General features: G+C 57.9%; 1 protein-coding gene across 2 annotated transcripts in view; it reads left to right on the forward strand.

Annotated features, from left to right (window-relative positions):
* Nucleotides 1-2,336: 2,336 nt before the first annotated feature.
* The window catches only part of SMG6 (SMG6 nonsense mediated mRNA decay factor), a 65,731-nt gene continuing 47,636 nt past the window's right edge, over nucleotides 2,337-20,431 (forward strand). For both annotated transcript variants that reach the window (XM_032215328.1, XM_032215329.1), the window contains exons 1-8: nucleotides 2,337-2,544; nucleotides 13,238-14,855; nucleotides 15,680-15,875; nucleotides 16,302-16,412; nucleotides 16,591-16,697; nucleotides 17,724-17,802; nucleotides 18,428-18,538; nucleotides 18,623-18,817. In XM_032215328.1, the coding sequence (XP_032071219.1) occupies nucleotides 2,352-2,544; nucleotides 13,238-14,855; nucleotides 15,680-15,875; nucleotides 16,302-16,412; nucleotides 16,591-16,697; nucleotides 17,724-17,802; nucleotides 18,428-18,538; nucleotides 18,623-18,817 (2,610 nt within the window). In that variant the 5' untranslated portion in view covers nucleotides 2,337-2,351. The remainder of the gene's footprint in view (nucleotides 2,545-13,237; nucleotides 14,856-15,679; nucleotides 15,876-16,301; nucleotides 16,413-16,590; nucleotides 16,698-17,723; nucleotides 17,803-18,427; nucleotides 18,539-18,622; nucleotides 18,818-20,431) is intronic.

Genomic DNA, 20,431 nt, shown 5'->3' on the forward strand with positions numbered 1-20,431 from the left:
CCAGCTGCTCTTCTGGGTCCCGTCGCACGCATGCGCACTGGCCAGCTGCTCTCTTCTGGGGTCCGCAAAGCCCAGCGGGATGGTGCGCATTCCTGCAACGGAACCCGGAAGAGCAGCTGGCAGTGGCGCACGTGTGTCCACAGAGAAGGCTCTGCATGCCCCCTGTGGCACTCGTGGCCTAAGCTTCCCTCCAGGCACCTTTGGCATGAGACCTCTGTGTGTCCCCAGAGGCTGTGAGGGAGGCTTTTCCCCACCAGCAGCCCCTCCTCCCAGCACAGAATGGCAGCCTCGGAGCTTCCTTCCCTCAGGGGAGCTCAGGACAGCAAGCGGCTGCTTTAGCAATAGCAGTAGCAGTTAGACTTATATACCGCTTCATAGGGCTTTTAGCCCTCTCCAAGCAGTTTACAGAGTCAGCATATCACCCCCACAGTCTGGGTCCTCATTTCACCCACCTCGGAAGGTTGGAAGGCTGAGTCAACCCTGAGCCGGTGAGATTTGAACCGCTGAACTGCAGATAACAGTCAGCTGAAGTGGCCTGCAGTACTGCACCCTAACCACTGCGCCACCTCGGCTCTGCTTTCACTTCTTCCTGCCTCCCGTTTTCTCCCCATCCACGAGAGCCCTGTGGCTGAATCCCCACAACCGTCCCATGGGGAAGAGGGGGAGGGGGCTTGCAGGTACCCCTCGAGGTACAACAGTTCATTTAGCGACTGTTCAATGTTACATTGGCACTGGAAACAGTGACATACGACCGTTTTTCACCCTTAAAGCCATTGTGGCATCCCCATGGCCACGGGGTCAAAATTCAGAGGTTTGACAAGTGGCTCGTATTTACGACAGCTCTGTCTGGGTGTCACATGATCCCCTTTTGCGACCAGCTGACGAGCGAAGTCCATGGGGAAGTCAGATTAACTTCCCAACTCTGTGACTGACTTAAGTGCAGTGATTTACTTAAGGACTGTCAAGAAAACTCGCAAAATGAAATGAGGCAAAACTGCTAATGGTTCATTTATAAGTATAATCTTTATTGTCATTGTGCTTAAATACAACGAAATTGCTTTCAACCTCACTGGTGCAAAGAAAAAGGAAAACTAGCGTCTGCATGGAGTGGTTGTGGTTGTATGTCTCACAGCCCAAGGATAGAAACTATCTTTAAACCTCTGTTCGGCTGGCTATGCTTTGATGCCTACCATGCCTGATGGCAGAAGTGCAGAGAGACACTGACCAGGGTGTGAATCATCTCTGAGTATCTTCCTTACTCTGCTAAAGCAGCGAGACCTGGCGATGTCGTCCAGTGGGGTCAGAGGGCAACCAATGGTTTCAATCCAAATTGATCACTCTCTTCCTGTCTGCAGCTGTTAAACCACCATACCATACTGTAATACAGCGTTTCTCAACCTTGTCAACTTGAAGATGTCCGGACTTCAACTCCGAATGCAGCCAGCGAATGCTGGCTGGGGAATTCTGGGAGTTGAAGTCCGGACATCTTCAAGTTGACAAAGTTGAGAAACACTGCTGTAATACAATATGTGAGGACACTTTCTATGGTGGACCGATAGAAAGAGGTCATCAGCCGTCGTTCCACCTGATTTTTTTGCAGGACTCTGAGGAAATGAAGTCTCTGTTGGGCCTTTCCAATCAATCACCAGGGACCTGTTGTTTCTCCAGGTGAGGATCTTGACTAAGAAGCCCTCCCAAGAATTTAAAGAGGAAACCCTCTCCACACAGCCCCTCTTGATCTCACAGTGGGGCAGGTTCCTCTCTCTGCTTCCAGAAATCTAGCAGCAGAAATCTTGGTTGTAAAGCGAGGACTGCCTCTATTGGGGCGCTTGCTCTTCGTCCAACTGCATCCGTTCTGATTGATTCTTCTTCCCCTGAAAGGAGAGCGGAGCCAGGGACACAAGCGCTTGACGGAGGGGGCTCCAATCATCCTGGATTTCCCCACCAGTGGATGGGGGCTTTGTTGAGATCTCAAAGCCCCGGGGCTTCTTGAAATAGCCGAGTCTCCATAGAAGCAAGAGTTAGGGGAACCTAAGAGGTCATGCAACCCAACCCACTGAACGTTGCAGCATCCACTTCATCAGGGCGACTTTATGACTTGTAGACTTCAACTCCCAAAGTTCCAAAACCAGCTGCCTGAGGAATTCTGGGAGTTGAAGTCCACGAGTCGTAAAGTCGCCCGCATTACAGAAGCCCCGAGAGATCCAGGCTGGGCTTCAGCGGTCGGCCCGGGGCTGCTGCAGCCCTCGCCTTGCCCAGCCTCGCCGCCCGCTTCCCACGGCCAGGACCCGCGAGCGTCGCACGTGGGCAGGGCTCGAGCCAAACCCCGCCCCCTCCGCTCTAACCGGCGCATGCGCGGTGAGGCACCAGGGCCGGTTTGTCCGCGCTCGGCCACCGTCCGCCGTTTGTTTCCTTGGCTTCGGCGAGCCAAGATGGCGGCGACAGGTCTGGAGAGGGTCCGTGTTTCGGCGGCGGAGCTCCGGCGGGGGATCCTGGCCACGGCGGACGCGGCGGCGGCGGCGACGCACGGGAGGGGCGGCCCAGGTGAGGGCGCGGCAGGCGGGTTGGCTGGCTGGTTGGTCGGTTGGCGGCGGCGCGAAGTAGGGTGGCCGGGGGGCGTGGCGCGCTGGTGCCCCCTCCTCCCTCCCTCCCTCCCTGAACACCTGCGCGCGCCCCGCGCCTGCTCAGTCTTTCCTCCTCGATCTGGCCCGGACTACAGTTCCCACAAGGCCTTGCCGGTCCGTTAAGGGGACCTGGGGACTTCCGCCATGGGGGCCCTTCCGGAAGGCCTCTCTTTGCCCCCATCCCTTGCGAAGAGGTCAGCTGGAGTGGCGGCGGCTGCCCCGCCTCGCCCCCCTCCGGGGTCTCCTTTCGTAGTCTATCTAAACCTGGTTACCCTCCCTGGGCCCGGGGGGGGGGGTTGCTTGGTTCGGGGGGGGGTGTCCATCCTTGGCCCCTTTAAGACCTGTGGACTTCGACTCCCAGAATTCTCCAGCAGTTTTGCCCCTTTGAACGCTGGCTGAGGAATTCTGGGAATTGAAGTCCACAGTTCTTAAAGGAGCCAAGAGTGGACCCCCCCCCCCTTCCGCTCTAGTTTGATATCTTTGCTGTTTGTTTCTCCTTGTAATTTGTGCAGCTGGACTTGAAGTTGAAATAACAAATAGCCACATGAGACTCCAATTGGAAGTATTGGGAGGGGGTGAGGGTCTGGCCCTCTGACAAAGGGGAGCCCCCACTCCCTCCCTGGTTGGAGCTGATCTTGCCTTTGAGGAACCTTTCCTGGCCGTTTGCTGAAACTGCTTCCTGGAACTATTATTTTGAGTTGCATCTTTTGGAGAGACAGAGAGTGTAGAGAAAGCGGGAGAATCTTCAAATAGTTGAACACTTGTGTGTTGCAGACATGTCCACATACAAAATCTCCCTTTGGTACCTTTATCATCTCATGTCCTAACTATCAGTGTTGCCTTCCTGGGCACCTGGGCTCGGTTCCACCAAAAAACCTCGGTCGACTAAAGCGCGCTCGACGAAACCACGTACCTGACGTCATCACAGCGCGACGAAAAAAGCACGCTGTGAGCGCTAAAGCTAAAAATAACCCCGAAACCTAACCCCCCGAAACCTAACCCGAAACCTAACCCTAACGCTTAACCCTAACCCTTAACCTAACCCTTAACCTAAACCTAAACCTAACCCTTACCTTAACATGAATCGGCTTGCTTTCAAACCACTTTTTAAAGCGCTCTTTTTTCTCCGCGGTCGCTGTTGTCGCGCTGCTGATGACGTCAGCGACGCGCTTTAATCGGGCGCGCTTTAGTGGACCGCGGTTTTGTCGTGCCACGCCTGGGCTCATTTCTTGGAGCCCTTGTTGTTATAGGGTGGATCCCAAGAATCGGGTCCTGTGTTGAGGGGGGATCCGAACCAAAGACACGTGGAATGGGAGAGTTGGTTCCCAAAGGCAACTGGACTTTCCAGAGTTGCCTCTTGAAAAAGCTCCTTTGGGACAACCATGACCTGGATGACTCCATAGACAGTTGGCTCTTATTATTGGACGACCACACTTGGATGTACCTGGGATTGTGTCTCTGATGTTCTTGGAATTGTGTCTGATGTACCTGGGATTCTATCTTGATGTACTTGGAATTGACTCTTTGTTATACCTAGAATTGTGTTTGTCTTTTCAGAAGCCAGGTAATAATGTTGACTCACAGTAAGCTTATGAACTACACTTTCGACATCATTTTCACATCTCATAGGTCACCACCAGGTCATATCCTGTCTCTGCATTCAGAATGCTAAATCTGATTTTGTTAGTTTTTCACCCAGTTATCCAACCTATCTTGGTTTTTTTAATCCTCTTGAATATTATTCAACCCAGTTTTGCATAATTTCTAAATCTGATCAGCAAACCTCTTACTTTTTCATCTCGGTCGCTCATTAATGTATTGCTGAGTATAAGACCCACAGCTGAATCTTGAGGCCATCCGCTCGGACTTCTTCCCATTTTGGTTAAAAACCACAGGAAGCCCTCTTGGAAAATGCATTTATTTGTTTAAGCGATTTATAAAGCTGCCCCACTCACAATTTGTGGCTGTGGAAATAGTCCTAATAAACCTGCTCAGAACCACGTGGGCTCATCTAAGATCTTGGTCCATCACCCAGGAGAAGAGCCTTATGGGGACAGGTAGCTCTCCACTTAATGACCATAACTGAACGCAAAATTTCCATTGCTAAGCAAGACAGTTAAGTACGTTTTGCCCCATTTTAGGACCTTTCTTGGCACAGTCGTTAAGTTAATCTGGCTTCCTCATTGACTCAAAGGCCCCGGGACATTGCGACCGTCATAAATATGAGCCAGTTGCCAAGCCTCTGAATCATGGTCATGTGACCGAGGGGATGCTGCAAGGGTCATAAGCAGTGGTGGGATTCAAATAATTTAACAACCGGTTCTCTGCCCTAATGGTTTCTTCCAACAGCCAGTTCACCAAACTGCTCGGAAAGTTAACAACTGGTTTTCCTGAAGTGGTGTGAACTGGCTGAACCCCACCACTGGCCACGTGTGAAAAACAGTCACAAGTCACATCTTTCAGTTCTTTTGTAACTTCAAACAGCCATTAAAAGAATGGGCGTGAGTCCAGGACTACCTGTGCGTAGAACCCCCTTGTGCTCTCCAAAACGTCTTGCTGAAACTGAAATAGCTTCCATCCGCGCATTCAGCCGTGCAGTTTGCTTGCGCTTTGTACATTGCTGCAATGTACAAGACCGGCTGTACACGTAAATGTAATATACTCCGTCAGCCCAAGCCAGGCCTCTGGTAGGGAAGACAGACGGAGGAAGCTGCCTTGGCTACCAACAGAATATTTTGAGCTCCGGGTTGGAAAGTGGGAGCCCTTGGTGCTCTCTTGCGCTGGGAGTTGGGCTGCGTGGACACTTAAATTGTGATGGTGTTAAAGTTTTAAGGCCTGTGTCCTGACTTGGTTCCTTTGGAAGAAAACCCCTCGACTCCACGGCTGAAGGGAAAGTTACTAAGTTCAAGCAGTAACAACCACCTGATCAAAGCTGGATCTGAGTGTCAAAGCTTGGCATTTCCCCCCTTTGACCGATCAGTGCCCCAAGAGGATTCATTTCAGATGTTTTCACAACGGCTTTGAGGTTTAGGTGCCTCTTTGGGGGAGTTTTGCCTTTTATTCTCACGCTCCGTCCTTGATTGACACCTCTGGCTCCTATCACCCCCCCCTCCCCTGTTCCTCCCCGTGCCCATTCCCCACTTCCCCAATCTCCTCCCCCCCCCCCCTGCGCTTTATGGCAGGATGCCAGCGGAGCGAATAGGCAAAAGATGGCAGGGCCGACGGTGTTTCCATCCGGAGCTTCTGCTCTTGTTCAAGAGAGTCTGCCTTGTCTATTTTCCCCTCTTATGACGTTTCCTAGATGCTGAGCTGGCCTCCTCCTCCTCCTCCTCGTTGACCTTCTCTTAACCCCGTGGAATCAGTTTTTGTGGTCTGGTTGCCCTTTTGGCTTTTCCTGTGGGGCCTCCTGGTGGTTTCCCCCCTCGGCTCTATGCAAAACGGGAGATTTCGCTCACGGCTCCTTCTCGGTTCTGCTACATCTTACGCAGCAGGTGACTCTCCCTCCGGCTGCTTTTAAGCTCGGCTGTCTAGAGACGGTCCTTGGCCATGGGCCGAGGGCTCCGTGTGGGGCAGGATCTCCCGTTATGATCCGCATTTCCATCAGGTCAGCAACAGCTGTCAAAGAGAAATCTAATCGGCCAGCGTCCAACTTTGGCAACTTTAAGACTTGGGGACTTCAATTCCCAGAAGTCCCCCAGTCGTAAAGTTGACTGGAATTCTGGGAGTTGAAGTCCCCAAGTCTTAAAGTTGCCAAAGTTGGACAGCCCTGATTTACAGGACAGGATGGCTATAGCTGGCCCTCTCACTCAGTTGACTCCGGTTGACTTACAAGAATTAAAAACGCTCACATGTGATCGTATGTTATGAAATTGAAATAAAAATATGTTTAAAAAAAAAAAAATTAAAAACGCAAAACCTCCAAGCCAGAACCCCGGCTGATAAATCCTAGTGCTGGAGGAAAATCCGTAGCTACCTACGGAAGCAAAAGCCCATTGACAGCAGCCGGGCTTCTCTGGCCACCCGGCCCGTTTCTTCAGGGCAGAGGGGCCTAAGCAGTTGCAGGAACTGGGTATGTCTAGTTGAATGCAAAGAAGGACCAGGGGAGACACGATAGCAGTCTCCCCATGTCAAAAGGGCCGCCCCAAAGAAGATTTGGGAGTCAAATTATTCCCCAAAGCCCCAGAAGACAAGAAAGAACGGATGGAAACTCATCAAGGAGAGAAGCAAGCTGGAATTTAGGAGACATTTCCCGGCAGTTAGAAGAATTAACCAGGGGAACATAAGTTTCCTCCAGAAGTTGGGAACGCTCCAACACTGGGAGCCTTTAAGAAGAGACTGGACAGGCATTTGTGGTTTAGGGTTTCCTGCCTAATCAGGGGGTTGGACTAGAAGACCTCCAGAGCCCCATTCAACTCTGGCATTCTGTTGTGTCTCTTCTCTGTCCTTTTGGTGAAGAGCCCAGCGATTCCCCCTCCTTCTGGCCCCCCGTCTCCAAACCCTTTGATTCTTTATAAGTAGTCCTCGACCTACAACCTTTCATTTCGTGACCGAAATTACAACGGCACTGAAAACACGGACAGGACTGTTTTTCAACAACCCTTGCGAGATCCCCACAATCAACATCTCCAAAATTCAGACGCTTGGCAACTGACCCATATTTATGACGGTCGCAGTGTCCTGGGGTCATGTGATCTCCTTTTGGGACCCCGTGGCAAGCCACCTCAATGGAGAAACCAGATTCACTTAACGACCATGTGACTAACATATCAACGGCAGTGGTTCGCTTAAGAACTGTGGCAGGAAAGATCATAAATTGGGGCAAACCTTACTTAACAACTGTCTGGCTTAGCAACCAAAATGTTTGGCTCCCTTCTGGTTGTAGGTTGAGGACTTAAAGCGGGAGCTCCTGGCTCCGTGCAAGAGGCCCCTCTCTGGTATCTTGCTCACCACCAGGCGCCCTTGCCCGCACCACAGAACCTCAGGTGTGCCACCCGCTCAGGTGCCAGGCTCCAGACCCGTGTTTGCTGGGCTCCCAGCCTCCGACCCCAGAGGGCATCTTCGTGCCTCCGTGGCCAGTGTCTGCCAGGGCCTCTGGGTGGTGGCTCTGCTCTTGCTGCGACCCAGTCTCTGGGTCTTTAGCACCATCTTTCGTGACACCCTGCTCCCCCCCCCTTGCCCCCCCCCGGCAGCTTCAGCGTTAACAGATTGGAGGGAACTTCTTGGAGGAGAAGGGAAAAACCCCAAGAAAGTCCAGTTGCCTTTTGGGGAAAGCGCCTTTAGGGCAGCCATGGCCTCCGCAGACCCAAGGTGGGAAGTGGGGGGGGGGCTCACTTGGGGGGGAGACCTCCAGGTTGCCGTGCCTGACGCCCCTCCTGGTCCTTCGACCGCAGAGCCTGGCAGCCAGAGGCTCCCTCTGGGCACCTGTGGCCTGACCCAGCCACTGGGCTCCATGCCCGGAAGCCAAGGGAGAACTCAGGGCTGGGCTGTTCCGTGGGCCCCCTGGGCCGGGACCCTCGGTTCCAGGCCCTTCTGGCCCAGCCTGGTTGCCACGGGAGCCACTGCCAGTGTTCCGATGCCAGCCCACCAGAGCCTCCCCAGGACAGGCTGGGTCTTCCGGGCTGCAGCCCGCAGAATGGCCATGGCCCATGAAGCTGAGCGGTGGGAGGCCTCGGCCACGGATGGGAGGTGCTCCCCAGGAGGAGGAGGAGGAGGAGGAGAAGGAAGAGAGGGTCTGTCCTGGCTCTGGGAAGGAGCCTCCGTGGGGCTCAAGGGGGAGGGCTACAAGGGCTCTGGAGGGAGGGGGGTGTTCGTGGCCCAAAACCAAGGGACCAGAGGGCCACAGGAACCAAGCGTGGGGTCTTTAGCCTTCCCAAAGATTCTCCCCGTCCTCCCGAAGGGCTCAGGAGGGGAGGGGGCTCTCCCCTTGGGGTGGGGGGCTAGCCGTGCCAAAGCTGGGAGGGCCCCGCAGAAAGAGCCACCGCCAGGCCCTCCTGCTGGACCCCAAAATGGGGACTTTTACGTTTAATGTTAGTGGTAATGATATATTTCATTTCTTATTTTTGTAAAGATGGGGGTGTTTTTTTTTTCATTTTTAATGAGTTTGATGTTGTTTGCTTGTTTTTTTCCTTTTTTCCTTTCCAAATTTTTGTATTTTTACTTGGGAGATATAGATAGATATAGATATACAAAATGTATATTTGGTTATTAGCAGCTTCAGCTGCAATCAGAAACACAGCCCCAGCCACCCCCTCCCCCACCCCCAGAAAGCTATTTAGTTAAATGCAAAAGTTGTCTTTTTATTTCTTCATCTTTGGTTTCTCTTTGGTTTTCTGGGTTTTTTTTCTCTTTCAATTAATACATTTGTTACTTTAAAAAAAAAAGCATTTTTAATCGTTGCCTCTTAGCAGTAGCAGTGGCCCTTAGCCTTATATCCCGCTTCATGGGGATTTTCCAGCCCTCTCTAAACGGTTCCCAGCCTCTGGGTCCTCATTTGACCCACCTGGGAAGGACGGAAGGCTGGTGAGGTTTGAACTGCCAAATCGCAGGCAGACGGCAGTCAGCAGAAACAGCCTGCAGTACTGCAGTCTCACCACTGCGCCACCGTGGCTCCTCTTTCCTATCTCTCTGTGTTCATGAAGCCATCAAAGGCCATGAGAGGCCGGCCTCGGTTTCTGGCTGCCTTGTGCAGCTGGGGGGGAAACGTCTTATAGGGTGTAAAGCTGGGAGAGGAAGGGATGCCAAGAGAGTCAGCAGGCGCCCCGAACCTTTTCCCTCCCACCCCCTTGGCACCCATTTCATTTCATTTTTTTTTTTCATTTTATTAAGATTTATAGGCCGCCCTTCTCCCTGAGGGGACTCAGGGCGGCTTACAATCACAGGGAGGGGGGTGCGAAATCAAAGACAAACAGTAAGTGAACAAAATAAAATAATAAAACACAACTTGCATTCAACAGTCAACACTCGGGCGGGTAAATTGGGAACCTATCCCCAGGCCTGATGGGAGAGCCAGATCTTGAGGGCTGTGCGGAAGGTCTGGATGGTGGTGAGGGTACGAATCTCGGCGGGGAGATCGTTCCACAGGGTCGGAGCTGCAACAGAAAAGGCTCTCCTCCGTGTAGTCGCCAGTCGGCATTGACTGGCAGATGGGATTCGGAGGAGGCCCAGTCTGTGCGTTCTAATTGGTCGAAGGGAGGTAATCGGCAGAAGGCGGTCTCTCAAGTACCCAGATCCACTACCATGGAGTGCTTTAAAGGTGGTCATCAGTACCCTGAAGCGCACCCGGAGATCGACAGGTAGCCAGTGCAGCTCGCGGAGGATGGGTGTAATGTAGGCGAACCGCGGTGCGCCCACTATCACTCGCGCGGCTGCATTCTGGACTAACTGCAGTCGCCGGATGCACCTCAAGGGCAACCCCATGTAGAGCCCATTGCAGTATTCCAGCCTAGAGATCACAAGGGCTCGAGTGACTGTTGCGAGAGCCTCCCGGTTCAGGTAGGGCCGTAACTGACGGACCAGGCGAACCTGGGCAAATGCCCCCCCGGTCACAGCCGACAGCTGATGGTCAAAGGTCAGCTGTGGATCCAGGAGGACTCCTAAGTTACGGACCCTATCTGAGGGGTATAAAATTTGACCCCCCAGCCTGAGTGTTGGAATATCGGCCAAATTATTGGGAGGGAAACACAACAGCCACTCGGTCTTGTCCGGGTTGAGTACCAGTTTGTTAGCGCTCATCCAGTTCTTAACGGCCTCAAGACCCTGGTTCATCACGTCCACCGCTTCATTGAGTTGGCACGGGGCGGACAGGTACAGTTGCGTATCGTCCGCATATTGATGGTATTTTATCCCGTGCCTCCGAATGATCTCGCCCAGCGGTTTCATGTATATGTTAAATAGTAGGGGGGATAAGACCGAACCCTGCGGCACCCCATATGTTAGGGGCCTCAGGGACGATCTCTGCCCCCCGACCAACACCGACTGCGACCTGTCCGAGAGGTAGGAGGAGAACCACTGCAAAACAGTGCCTCCCACCCCCACCTCCCGCAGTCGTCGCAGAAGGATACCATGGTCGATGGTATCGAAAGCCGCTGAGAGGTCAAGGAGGACCAGGATGGACGCATGGCCTCCATCTCTGGCTCTCCAGAGATCATCGGTCAATGCGACCAAAGCGGTTTCTGTGCTGTAACCAGGTCTGAAGCCGGACTGGAAGGGGTCAAGATAACTAGATAACTAGCTTCCTCCAAGGCCCGTTGAAGCTGGAAGGCCACCACCTTCTCAACAACCTTCCCAATAAAGGGGAGGTTGGAGACAGGACGATAGTTATTTAAAACGGCTGGATCCAAGGATGGTTTCTTCAGGAGGGGTCTCACCACCGCCGTTTTAAGTGCGGCGGGGAAGTGCCCCTCCCGAAGGGAGGCGGTTATGACGGCCTGGATCCAGCCACGTGTCACCTCACTGCTGTTGGCAACCAGCCAGGAGGGACACGGGTCCAGAATACAGGTGGAGGCGCTTACAGCTCGAATGGCCTTGTCCACATCCCCAGAGGCAACATCCTGGAACTCAACCCAGAGATGGTTTGCCAAGTAATCCCCCTGTGTCTCGGCTGGATCTACAGCGGTGGAGTCCAAGTCCGACCGAAACCAAGCAACTTTGTCCGCCAAGAACTGGGCATAATCCTCAGCCCTACCCTGCAAGGGGTCTCCCGCATCCCTCCTATTGAGGAGGGAGCGGGTGATCCTAAACAGGGCGGCTGGGCGTGACTCGGCGGACGCTACCAAGGCGGAGATATGCGTTCTTTTGGCGGCTCTTAGTGCCCGGATGTAATCCTTGGTGCAGGTAGTCAGAAGTGCTTGGTTCGCCTCGGACTTATCGGACCTCCACAGGTGCTCTAGGCGTCTCCTCCGGCGCTTCTTCTCCCGGAGCTCCTTGGTGAACCAAGGAGGTCTCCGGGATCCGCTGACCCGGAGGGGCCGTAGTGGCGCAATCCGGCCAAGAGACTCCGATGCCGCCGAGTACCAGGCGGCGACCAGAGTCTCCGCCGAACTGTGGGCGAGAGTGTCAGGAATGACCCCAAGCTCCGTCTGGAACCTCAACGGGTCCATAAGTCGCCTGGGGCGGAACCACCTGGTCGGTTCCTCCTCCCTACGGTGGGGGTTTGGCCTCCGGAAGTCAAGCCTCAGTAGGTAGTGGTCTGACCACGACAGGGTTATGATCTCATTACCCCTCAGACCAAGATCACACATCCACTGCTCCGAGAGGAATACGAGGTCGAGCATGTGACCCGCTGTATGAGTTGGGCCCCGAATTACTTGGGTCAAGCCCATGGCTGTCATGGAAGCCATGAACTCCTGCGCCCCGTCAGAGCGTTCACCGAGCGATGGCAAATTAAAGTCCCCCAGAACTATAAGTCTGGGGAGCTCAACTGCCAGCTCGGCTACTGACTCGAGGAGCGAGGGGAGGGATGCTGCCACGCAGTTGGGAGGCAGGTACGTTAGCAGCAAACCCACTTGACCCTTGAGGTCCAACTTAATCAGCAGGGACTCACACCCGACAAGCTCCGGAGCAGGGACCCTACGAGGTAACAGAGACTCCCGGATAACAATAGCCACACCGCCACCCCTTCCCTGGGCTCTCGGCTGATGAAGCACCTGAAATCCCTCTGGGCACATCTCTACAAGGGGGACTCCTCCTTCTGTGCCCAGCCAGGTTTCAGTAATACATGCCAGGTCTGCCCTCTCGTCAGCAATTAAGTCCCGGACGAGGGGAGCCTTGTGAACAACAGACCTGGCATTTAGCAACAACAGCCTGAAACCAGGGTCCTGACTACTCGCGCCATCTGGTCTTGGAGTGGGACTCATAGGGCCGGAAGGAGGGATCTCTGTAATGTAGCGAACCCTCCTTCCCCGGTAATGGCTAGCCCTAAAGTCCCCGCCATATCTGCCCCTCCCTGTAGTGACCGTAATGCTCCGACCCACTCCCGTAGCAGTGGTCCCCCCAACCACCCCACTGACCCCCGCCTTCCCCGGCAGGCCCTCCGAGTCAAACATTCTCATATATCCACCCTAACAATCCCCCACGTAATATTTAAAAAACATATAAGAATACAATAGTAATAAAACAGTAAAAGTGGGCTCATTCATTCAACACAGACAAACCTCATGCACTCATCATACCAAATAAAAATTGCGCGGTTGTGCGAATTGGTGAAGGCTTATATGAAAGGTCTTTAAAAGTTTGGCCTTCGTGTTAGCAGAGTCTGATAGGAGTCCAGTAATAGTATATATGGTCCAGAAATATAATGTGATGGTCCAGAGAAAACCCCTTCCTCTCCCAGGAATTCTCTTCTGGCCAATCCGCCCGGTGCTTAAGACTGGGCAGAGGAGAAGGGGGAAAGGAAAGCCCAGTCACATGACGTCCCACTTAGCGACAGCTTTGCTTAACGACAGAGCTGCCACTCCCGGTTTGGTTGCATAAGTCGGTTTGCTCCCTCACCATAGCTGGTCTGCCCACTCCTCCCTCCCTCCCTCCCTCCCTCCCTCCTTCAAGCACACAAACACCCAGCACTCCCCCAGTGGCTCCAGGGCTGACCCTGCTGTTGTGTCCCCCCCCCCCTGCAGAGACCATGAAGGAACCGAGGCATCGGAAGGACAACAGGCGTCCGGATCTCGAGATCTACAAGCCGGGCCTCTCCCGCCTGAGGAACAAGCCGGCCCCTGAGAAGCCGGAGCCTCCGAGGCAGGAGGAGGCCAAGGAGGAGAGGCCGGGCCCCAGGGAGCCCCCGGCAGCCGCCCGCAAGGAGGACAGCCCGCCCCCCCAGCCCCCTCCCGAAGACGGGGGCCAGCCGCCCAACGGCTTCCTGGAAGGCTCCCCCCAGGGCCGCGGGGGCACCCCTGAGGACTGGTGCCCTCGCATCATCCGGCGGGCCAAGAAGCCCGACCAGCAGATCTACCAGCCTGGCAAACGCCTGCAGGCCTCGCCCCGAGAAGCCGGGGCTGCCCCCCTGGTAGACGAGGAGCCGCCCCCGAAGGAGGAGAGGGGAGCGGATTGCGAGAAGGAGGCCGGGAGGGCCGGCAATGGCCTCAGGAAGCCCGGGGACCAGGAAGGGGAGCCGAGCCAGGAAGGGGCCAAGCCTCTCCGGGGGGAGAAGGGCCGGCGGGCCGAGCGGCCCCGGAAGCCCCGAGACGAGCTGGGCCACGGCAAGGGCAGCCCCCCCAAGCGCTACTCCCGCTCGGACAAGCGTCGTAGCCGCTACCGCACCTGCAGCACCAGCTCGGCCGGAAGCAACAACAGTACCGAGGGGGCCCGTGGGGAGGCGGAGGTGGGCAGGAAGCCCCCGGATAGGCCCCGCCCTCAGAAGCAGCTCTCCGCCTCCTCCACCGACTCCCTGGAAGAGGACCGGGCCGAGGAGGCCCCGGAGGGCAGGAGGGGCTGCGAGCACAGCCGGCCCGGGCTGGGCCAGGACCCCCGAGCAGCCCAGGGGGGCGGCAGGGGCTCCGCAGGCAGGGGCTCCGGGGCCTCCCAGCCTGAATGGCGAAAGGGCGGCAGGCCCTCCAGGGCCACCCCCAGGGACCCCCCGGAAGCCGGGGAGGGGAAGTCCCAGAACCGGGGCCGAGGAATCCTGGTGCTGCCAGCTAACACGGACCTGACCCCCAGCGGCACAGGGTCCCCCGAAGCCCCCCACGCAGGGGGCGCCCGGCTCCTTTTTGGCGGCAGCAAAGGCCCTCGCGGCTGGAGCCGGGGGGGCACATCCCGCCGCCTCTGGGACCCCAACAACCCAGACCAGAAGCCGGCACTGAAGAGCCCCGGGGCCCAGCTGCACTTTCTGGACACGGACGATGAGGGGGCCCCCGTGCCTCGAGGGGAGCCCTGCCAGGCCCAGGCCCCCTACTACCGCTTCCAGAACTCGGACAACCCCTATTACTATGGAGGGGCCCCCTACCCTTACACGGGTTACCCCCTGCCCTACCCGATGGGCACCGGCACCGAGGCCTACCCGGGAGCCTATTACCCCACCGGCTACCCCAAGCAGGCCGAGCCTTGTGGGGTTGGGGGGGCTGGCAGCGCCCTCCCGGCCGAGCCCCTGAGCAGGGAGGCGGAGCAGCAGAAGGGCCCCCAGCAGCAGCAGGAGCTGGGCAAGGCCCTGCGGGAGGCCGGGCACCTGGAGCAGCAGCTGAGCAACCTCCTCTCCCGGGACAGGCTGAGTCCGGAGGGCCTGGAGAAGATGGGCATCCTCAGGTGGGCAAGGGGAATGGGGGCGGCCAACGGGGGGGGGGGCTTCTCTCTTGGCCAGGGGAGCCATCTGGAGCCTCGCTTTGGAGCTGGGGGCCGGAAGGGGGCCTGGCCTGGGGGGGCTTCCTAGGTGCCAGGGGGGAGGAGGGAGGGCCGGGGGTCCTGAGGGGAGGGGGACACTTTCTCCGGGGGTCCTTGGAGACTTTCTTAGCCTTGGAAATGTTACCTGACCCCTCTGGGATTTTAGGCTGGGGGAGGTTGGGGGGGGGGTGTATGCTCCTGTCAGCCCCTGGGAAGCAGGGAGAGAGCAGCCCCCCCCTCCAACTACAGGTAGTCCTCAGCTTACGGCCACAATTGGACCCACATTTCCTGTTGCTAAGAGAGGTGGTTGTTAAATGAGTTTTGCCCCGTTTTACAACCTGTCTTGCCACGGTTGTTCAGTGACTCACCGCAGTTGTTCAGTTAGTGACATGGCCATTAAGTGAACCCACCTTCCCCACGGACGTTGCTTGTGGGGAGATCCCAAAGGGGGGGGGGCTGAGCTCCCAGTCAGCCTGCCCCCCCCCCCCCAGGATGGAGAGCAGAGACAGTGGGGGGGTGAGGAAGGAGGAAGGAAGAGACGCCTGCAGAGTTTCATACTTACGACGGTTCATTTAATGACCGTTCCGAGTTACAACGGCATCTGCAAAAACTCCTGTCATTTGGAATGTTCCCTAAATGGACTGTCGTAAGTGGAGGACTGTCGTATCCAATGGGTGTCTCCCCTCCGTGGGGGTTGGGGGGAGGCCCCCCCCTGCCTCCGGTGAGCGGGGGTCCCGTGTGGCTTGCAGGGCGGAGATGCTGCAGCTGTACGAGCGCTGCCTGCTGACGGACATCGAGGCGGCCGATGCGCAGAACGTGGACCAGCTGCTCTGGAAGAACGGCTTCTACCAGGTCATCGAGAGGTTCCGGCAGCTGCTGAAGGAGCCCTCCGCCGGGGAGAGCGCCCACGAGGGCCGCGCCAGGCTGCTCCAGGTCCTGGACGAGGTGAGGCCCAGGCCCCCCCCCCCCCAGGGTCAGAAGGCAGGAGGGGTACCTGCGGGGGGGGAGAATGGAGCCGTCCCGTGCAGGGAAGCCTAGCAGGGAGGAGAATTAGCCGGTGGAACTGCTGGCCACCAGAGGTTGTGGGTGCTCCGTCACTGGAGGCCTTGAAGAAGAGCCTGGGCAGCCCTTTGGGAAAGGGAGGGGTCTCTGTTAGAGGGTCTTCTGCCTGAAGACCTCCAAGGTCCCCCCCAGCTCTGATTGATTCATTGCCCCACCACTGGGCCACGCGTGGTGCAGATGAGCCCCAAGGACAGGAGAGGCCTGAGCAGGGCTGGGAATGGCCCATGGTCTCCTGCTAGAGCGGGGGGCTGGACTAGAAGACCTCTGAGTTCCTCTCCCGTGATGATGCTGCTGCTTCGCCCCCTTCAGGGCACCGTCTTCTTTGACGGCCTCCTCCAGAAGCTGCAGCTCACCTACCAGTTCAAGCTGGAGGACTACATGGATGGCCTGGCTGTCCGAAGCAAGCCACTGCGGAAGACGGTGAGGAGGGGAAGGGGGCCGGGGGCTGGGGGCCGTTCATGGGGAGGGGGGCTCCAGGGGGTCTTTCCCCTCGGGGAGCCCCTCCTCCTCTGTTGAGGGGCTGGCAGTCCTGGCCTTTCTGTGGGGGGGGGGAGCTGCCCTTCCCTCCACCCCCTCCAAGCTGCTCTTCCCTCCCCAGGTGAAATACGCCCTCATAAGTGCCCAGAGGAGCCTGATTTGCCAGGGCGACATCTGCAGGTACCGGGAGCAAGGCAGCGACACGGCCAACTACGGGAAGGCCCGCAGGTAGGGCAGGGCTCGGGGGCAGAGGGGGGGGGGTCCACAAGGGGCAGGGCTGGCCAAGGAACGACTCTACGCCCCTTTTTTCAGAAGGGTGGGGAAAGGACTCACCTGAGCTAGGGACCTTCCCAGCATTTGACGCCCCCACCTGAGCTGCCGCATCAGCCCTGGGGGGAGGGGGGCATAAACAGGTCCTCCCAGGCCGGGTGGGCCATAACTGGGGGAAGGAGCCCCCGCCTGCCCTTCCCATCGGGAAGACCCTAACCCTCCTCCTTGGCACTTATAGCAGGGCAGAAACGCTGCCAGTCTTCCCACCCCCCTGTAAAAATTATACAGCCCTGGAATCCGAGAGGGAGGGGCCTCAGTCCCTCTGCCCCCCCCCACCTCTGAGGGGACGGCACCAACTCCCCCCTGGCTAATTGGGGCCCAGATTGGCTTTCCCGGAAGAGGGCAGGGAGTGGGGGCTTGAGCTGCGGGAGGGGAGAGGAAGGGGGGCCTGGGCAGCTGCCAAGGGCACCAGTCCACCTGGGCGTGATCCGTGCCAGGAGCTCTGCTTGAGCGCTCGGGGGCAGCGTGGCTTAAGGGCAGAGCTGGGGCCGGGCAGCTTTCCTAAAGAGAGCAGGCGCTCCGAGGCATGGGGCACTCCCAGCGAGGGCAGGAACTGGGGGAGGCAGGCCAAGGCTGAGCGGGGGGCACTTCACGGGCCCTCCAAGTGCCCTGATGACTCCTGCCGCCCCTTGGTCAGAGATGCCCCGGGGCCTTTCTGGCCTGGGCATCGAGTGGGCAGCTTGAGGCCGAAGCTGCCGTGCAGGAGAGCGGGGGGAAGGGGAGGGCTCAGCTCTGCGGGTGGCTCTTCCCAGGCAGCCTCAGGGAGGGTTGGGGGGCCTCCAAAAGCCGCCCCCCCCCCGGCCTTGGGTGTCAGAGGCCCAGAGCAGCCCATGGGAGGGAGAGGGGGATGCAGGGCAGGTGCCATCCTGGCACGGCTCTTCCGTGACTCCTGCCAGCTGCTCACTGGCTCTCCTCTCCCCCCAGCTGGTACCTGAAGGCCCAGCACATCGCCCCCAAGAACGGCCGGCCCTACAACCAGCTGGCTCTCCTGGCCGTCTACACGGTAAGAGGGAGGCTGGGTCGAGGCCAGGGGATGCTGGCTGCAGGCTCCCCCCAGGCCCCTTTGGGCCCCAGGCGGGGAGGGGAGGGGGGGCAAAGCAGGGGGGCTGAGGGGGCTCAGGCCCTGATGGGGGGTGGGGGGCAGGTAGTCCCCCACTTACAGCCACTATGGAGGCCAAAGTTTATATTGTTGAGATTTGCCCCATTTTGCAACTTATCTCACCACAGCTGTTAAGTGAATCCCTACAGTGGTTACATTAGTCACACAGTCATTAAGTGAATCCAGCTTCCCCCCATTGAGTTTGCTGGTCGCAAATGGGGATCACGTGACCCCGGGGACGCGGCAACCGTTGTAAACAATGAGTCTGATCACGTGGCCGTGGTCGTAGGTTAGAATAGAAGAGCGGAGTTGGAAGGGACCTCGGAGGTCTTCTAGTCCAACCCCTGCGGAAGCGTGAGAAAGGGTCATAAGTCATGTTTCTCAGTGCCGCTGTAACTTCGGTCACTGAATGAGATGTTGTAGGTCGAGGGCTGCCCGTGCTTGACAGCCAGGCCATCGCTGGGGGGGTGGGGGAGTCCGGCTGGCCCCCCCTCTGACCCCCCCCCCGTCCGTCTCTCTGTCTGGGCAGCGGAGGAAGCTGGACGCTGTGTATTATTACATGCGCAGCCTGGCTGCCAGCAACCCCATCCTGACGGCCAAGGAGAGCTTGACCAGCCTCTTCGAGGAGACCAAGCGCAAGGTGGGTACGGGGAGGAGACAGGGGGGGGGCTCCTGGGCTCCCGTGAGATCCTCATGGCCCCCCCTTCCTCCCCCCCCCTCGCAGGCAGAGCAGCTGGAGCAGAAGAGCCCCGGGGAGCGGGGCCAGCGGAGCAAGAAGGTGGCTTTCCGGCCCTCCGGGGACGATGCCACCCGCCTGGAGCTCTGGATCCACCCCTCCCACCCGCGCTCCGGCCAGGGCCAGGAGTCCAGCCGGGACCCCGAGCAGGACGGCGGCCTGGGCAGCCTCAGCCCCAGCGAGGTGAGGGGTGCAGCGCCTCCACGCGGCCACAAGGGGGAGCTGCTCGGCTTTCTATGGGGAAAAGCCCTTGCTTTCTGCTTCGGATGGAGGGGAGCGGGCGGGGGGCTCCCTTGCCAGGCCCACCCGGGTCCCTGTGGCCCTCCCTTGTCCAACGTTGGCCTGAGCCTTTCTCTGCAGGGGGAGGGATGCCAAGGGACGCGGCGGGGGGGGGGGGGGCGCATTCACGTGCTTAGAAATCTGAAAGCATCAAAAATGTAATGGTGGCCATGAGCAGCCTGTGCTGAAGATCCTTGTGAGGTTTGGGGCAGTTTTCCCATCTCTACGCAGGGCCAACCGTGGGGGCTTCGACTCCCAGAATCCTCCCGGCTGTGCTGACTGTGGAATTCTGGGAGTGGAAGTCCAGAGGTCTTTCTTAAGTGCCTGAGTTTGGAACACCCCCCCCCCCCCCCGGCTTTAAAAGTTTCATTTCTAAACAACATCAACAACACCCTTGGGGGCCCCTGCAACATCCTTCCGGTTGCACAGAGGCTTCCGGAACAGTCTCAAGAAAGTGGAGCCCCCCCCGCCCCCCTTCGCCCTTTGGTCAGTGAGCTCCCCGCTCATCTCCCCACTTCTTCTCGCCTCTGCTGAGCTGCAAATGGGGGCGCATGAAGAAAGAAAGTGGGGGCACCAGTGTGGTTTTGGGGGACTGGTGGGAGCTTGTGGGTCCCACTGGAGTAATCTCCCCCCCCCCTCCCGAGACCCAGGCAAGTGTTTCGGCTGCCGTTGGGCTTCTCTGCCGATGGGGGGGGGGGTTCCTGAGGAAGGGGAGCAGCCCAAACACCTGTGGGCGTCCCTGGAAGCCCTGCCTGGGCTGGAGGGGCTTGTGGCCCATCTCCCCCGCCCCCCCCCCAACAGGGGTGCTGCGTGCCAGATCCCCTGGGAGCCTACTTGACCTGGGTCACCAAAACCACCGGGTAGCTTTATTTTGACGTGAGCCGTTTCGTTTCCAGCTGTGAGGTTTGCTGGAGGAAGCCGCGGGTGCCAGGCTGAGAGGGGCTGGTTAGAGGCAGAAACCACATGCCCTTCTCCCACCCCACCCCCACCCACCCCCTGGGCTGGGAGACGTGACACACGGCACGCACTGGCCTGGCTGGGAACGGAAGGGCTGTCAGGGAAGTCCCCCCCCCCACCCCCAGTCTCCATAGGCCAGAGTTCCTTCTCCTGCACCCCCACCCCCCCCCCGGCAGAACTCCCAGCCTCTCAGGAGCCCCTCCCTCCTACCCCCCTCTCACCCTTCTTTTCCAGGTGGGGGGTGGGGGGGATGCTCGGTTGGGGAGGGCTTGTCCTGCTTTGGGGCGAACCCCGTCCACCGCCAGTTCATATTCTGGGGGGTGGGATCACAGGGCGCCCTTGCGGTCTCTCCCTTCCCCCACACGACACACTTGACAAGTCATACCTGCCCACGCTTTCATGAGGACTAGAAGCTTTCCCTGGCCTCCTCCTGACCCCTGATGGTGCTTTTTCATGACTTTCCCTTTCGGAGTGATTCAGCTGCTCAGAGCTGTAGGGGTGGGGGGATGGGGGCAGCTGGGCTCTGGGCTTCGTGCGGAGGGGCAGCTACTGCCCACTGGA

The sequence above is a fragment of the Thamnophis elegans genome, chromosome 4, assembly GCF_009769535.1.
Source record: "Thamnophis elegans isolate rThaEle1 chromosome 4, rThaEle1.pri, whole genome shotgun sequence".
Taxonomy (NCBI): Eukaryota; Metazoa; Chordata; class Lepidosauria; order Squamata; family Colubridae; genus Thamnophis; species Thamnophis elegans.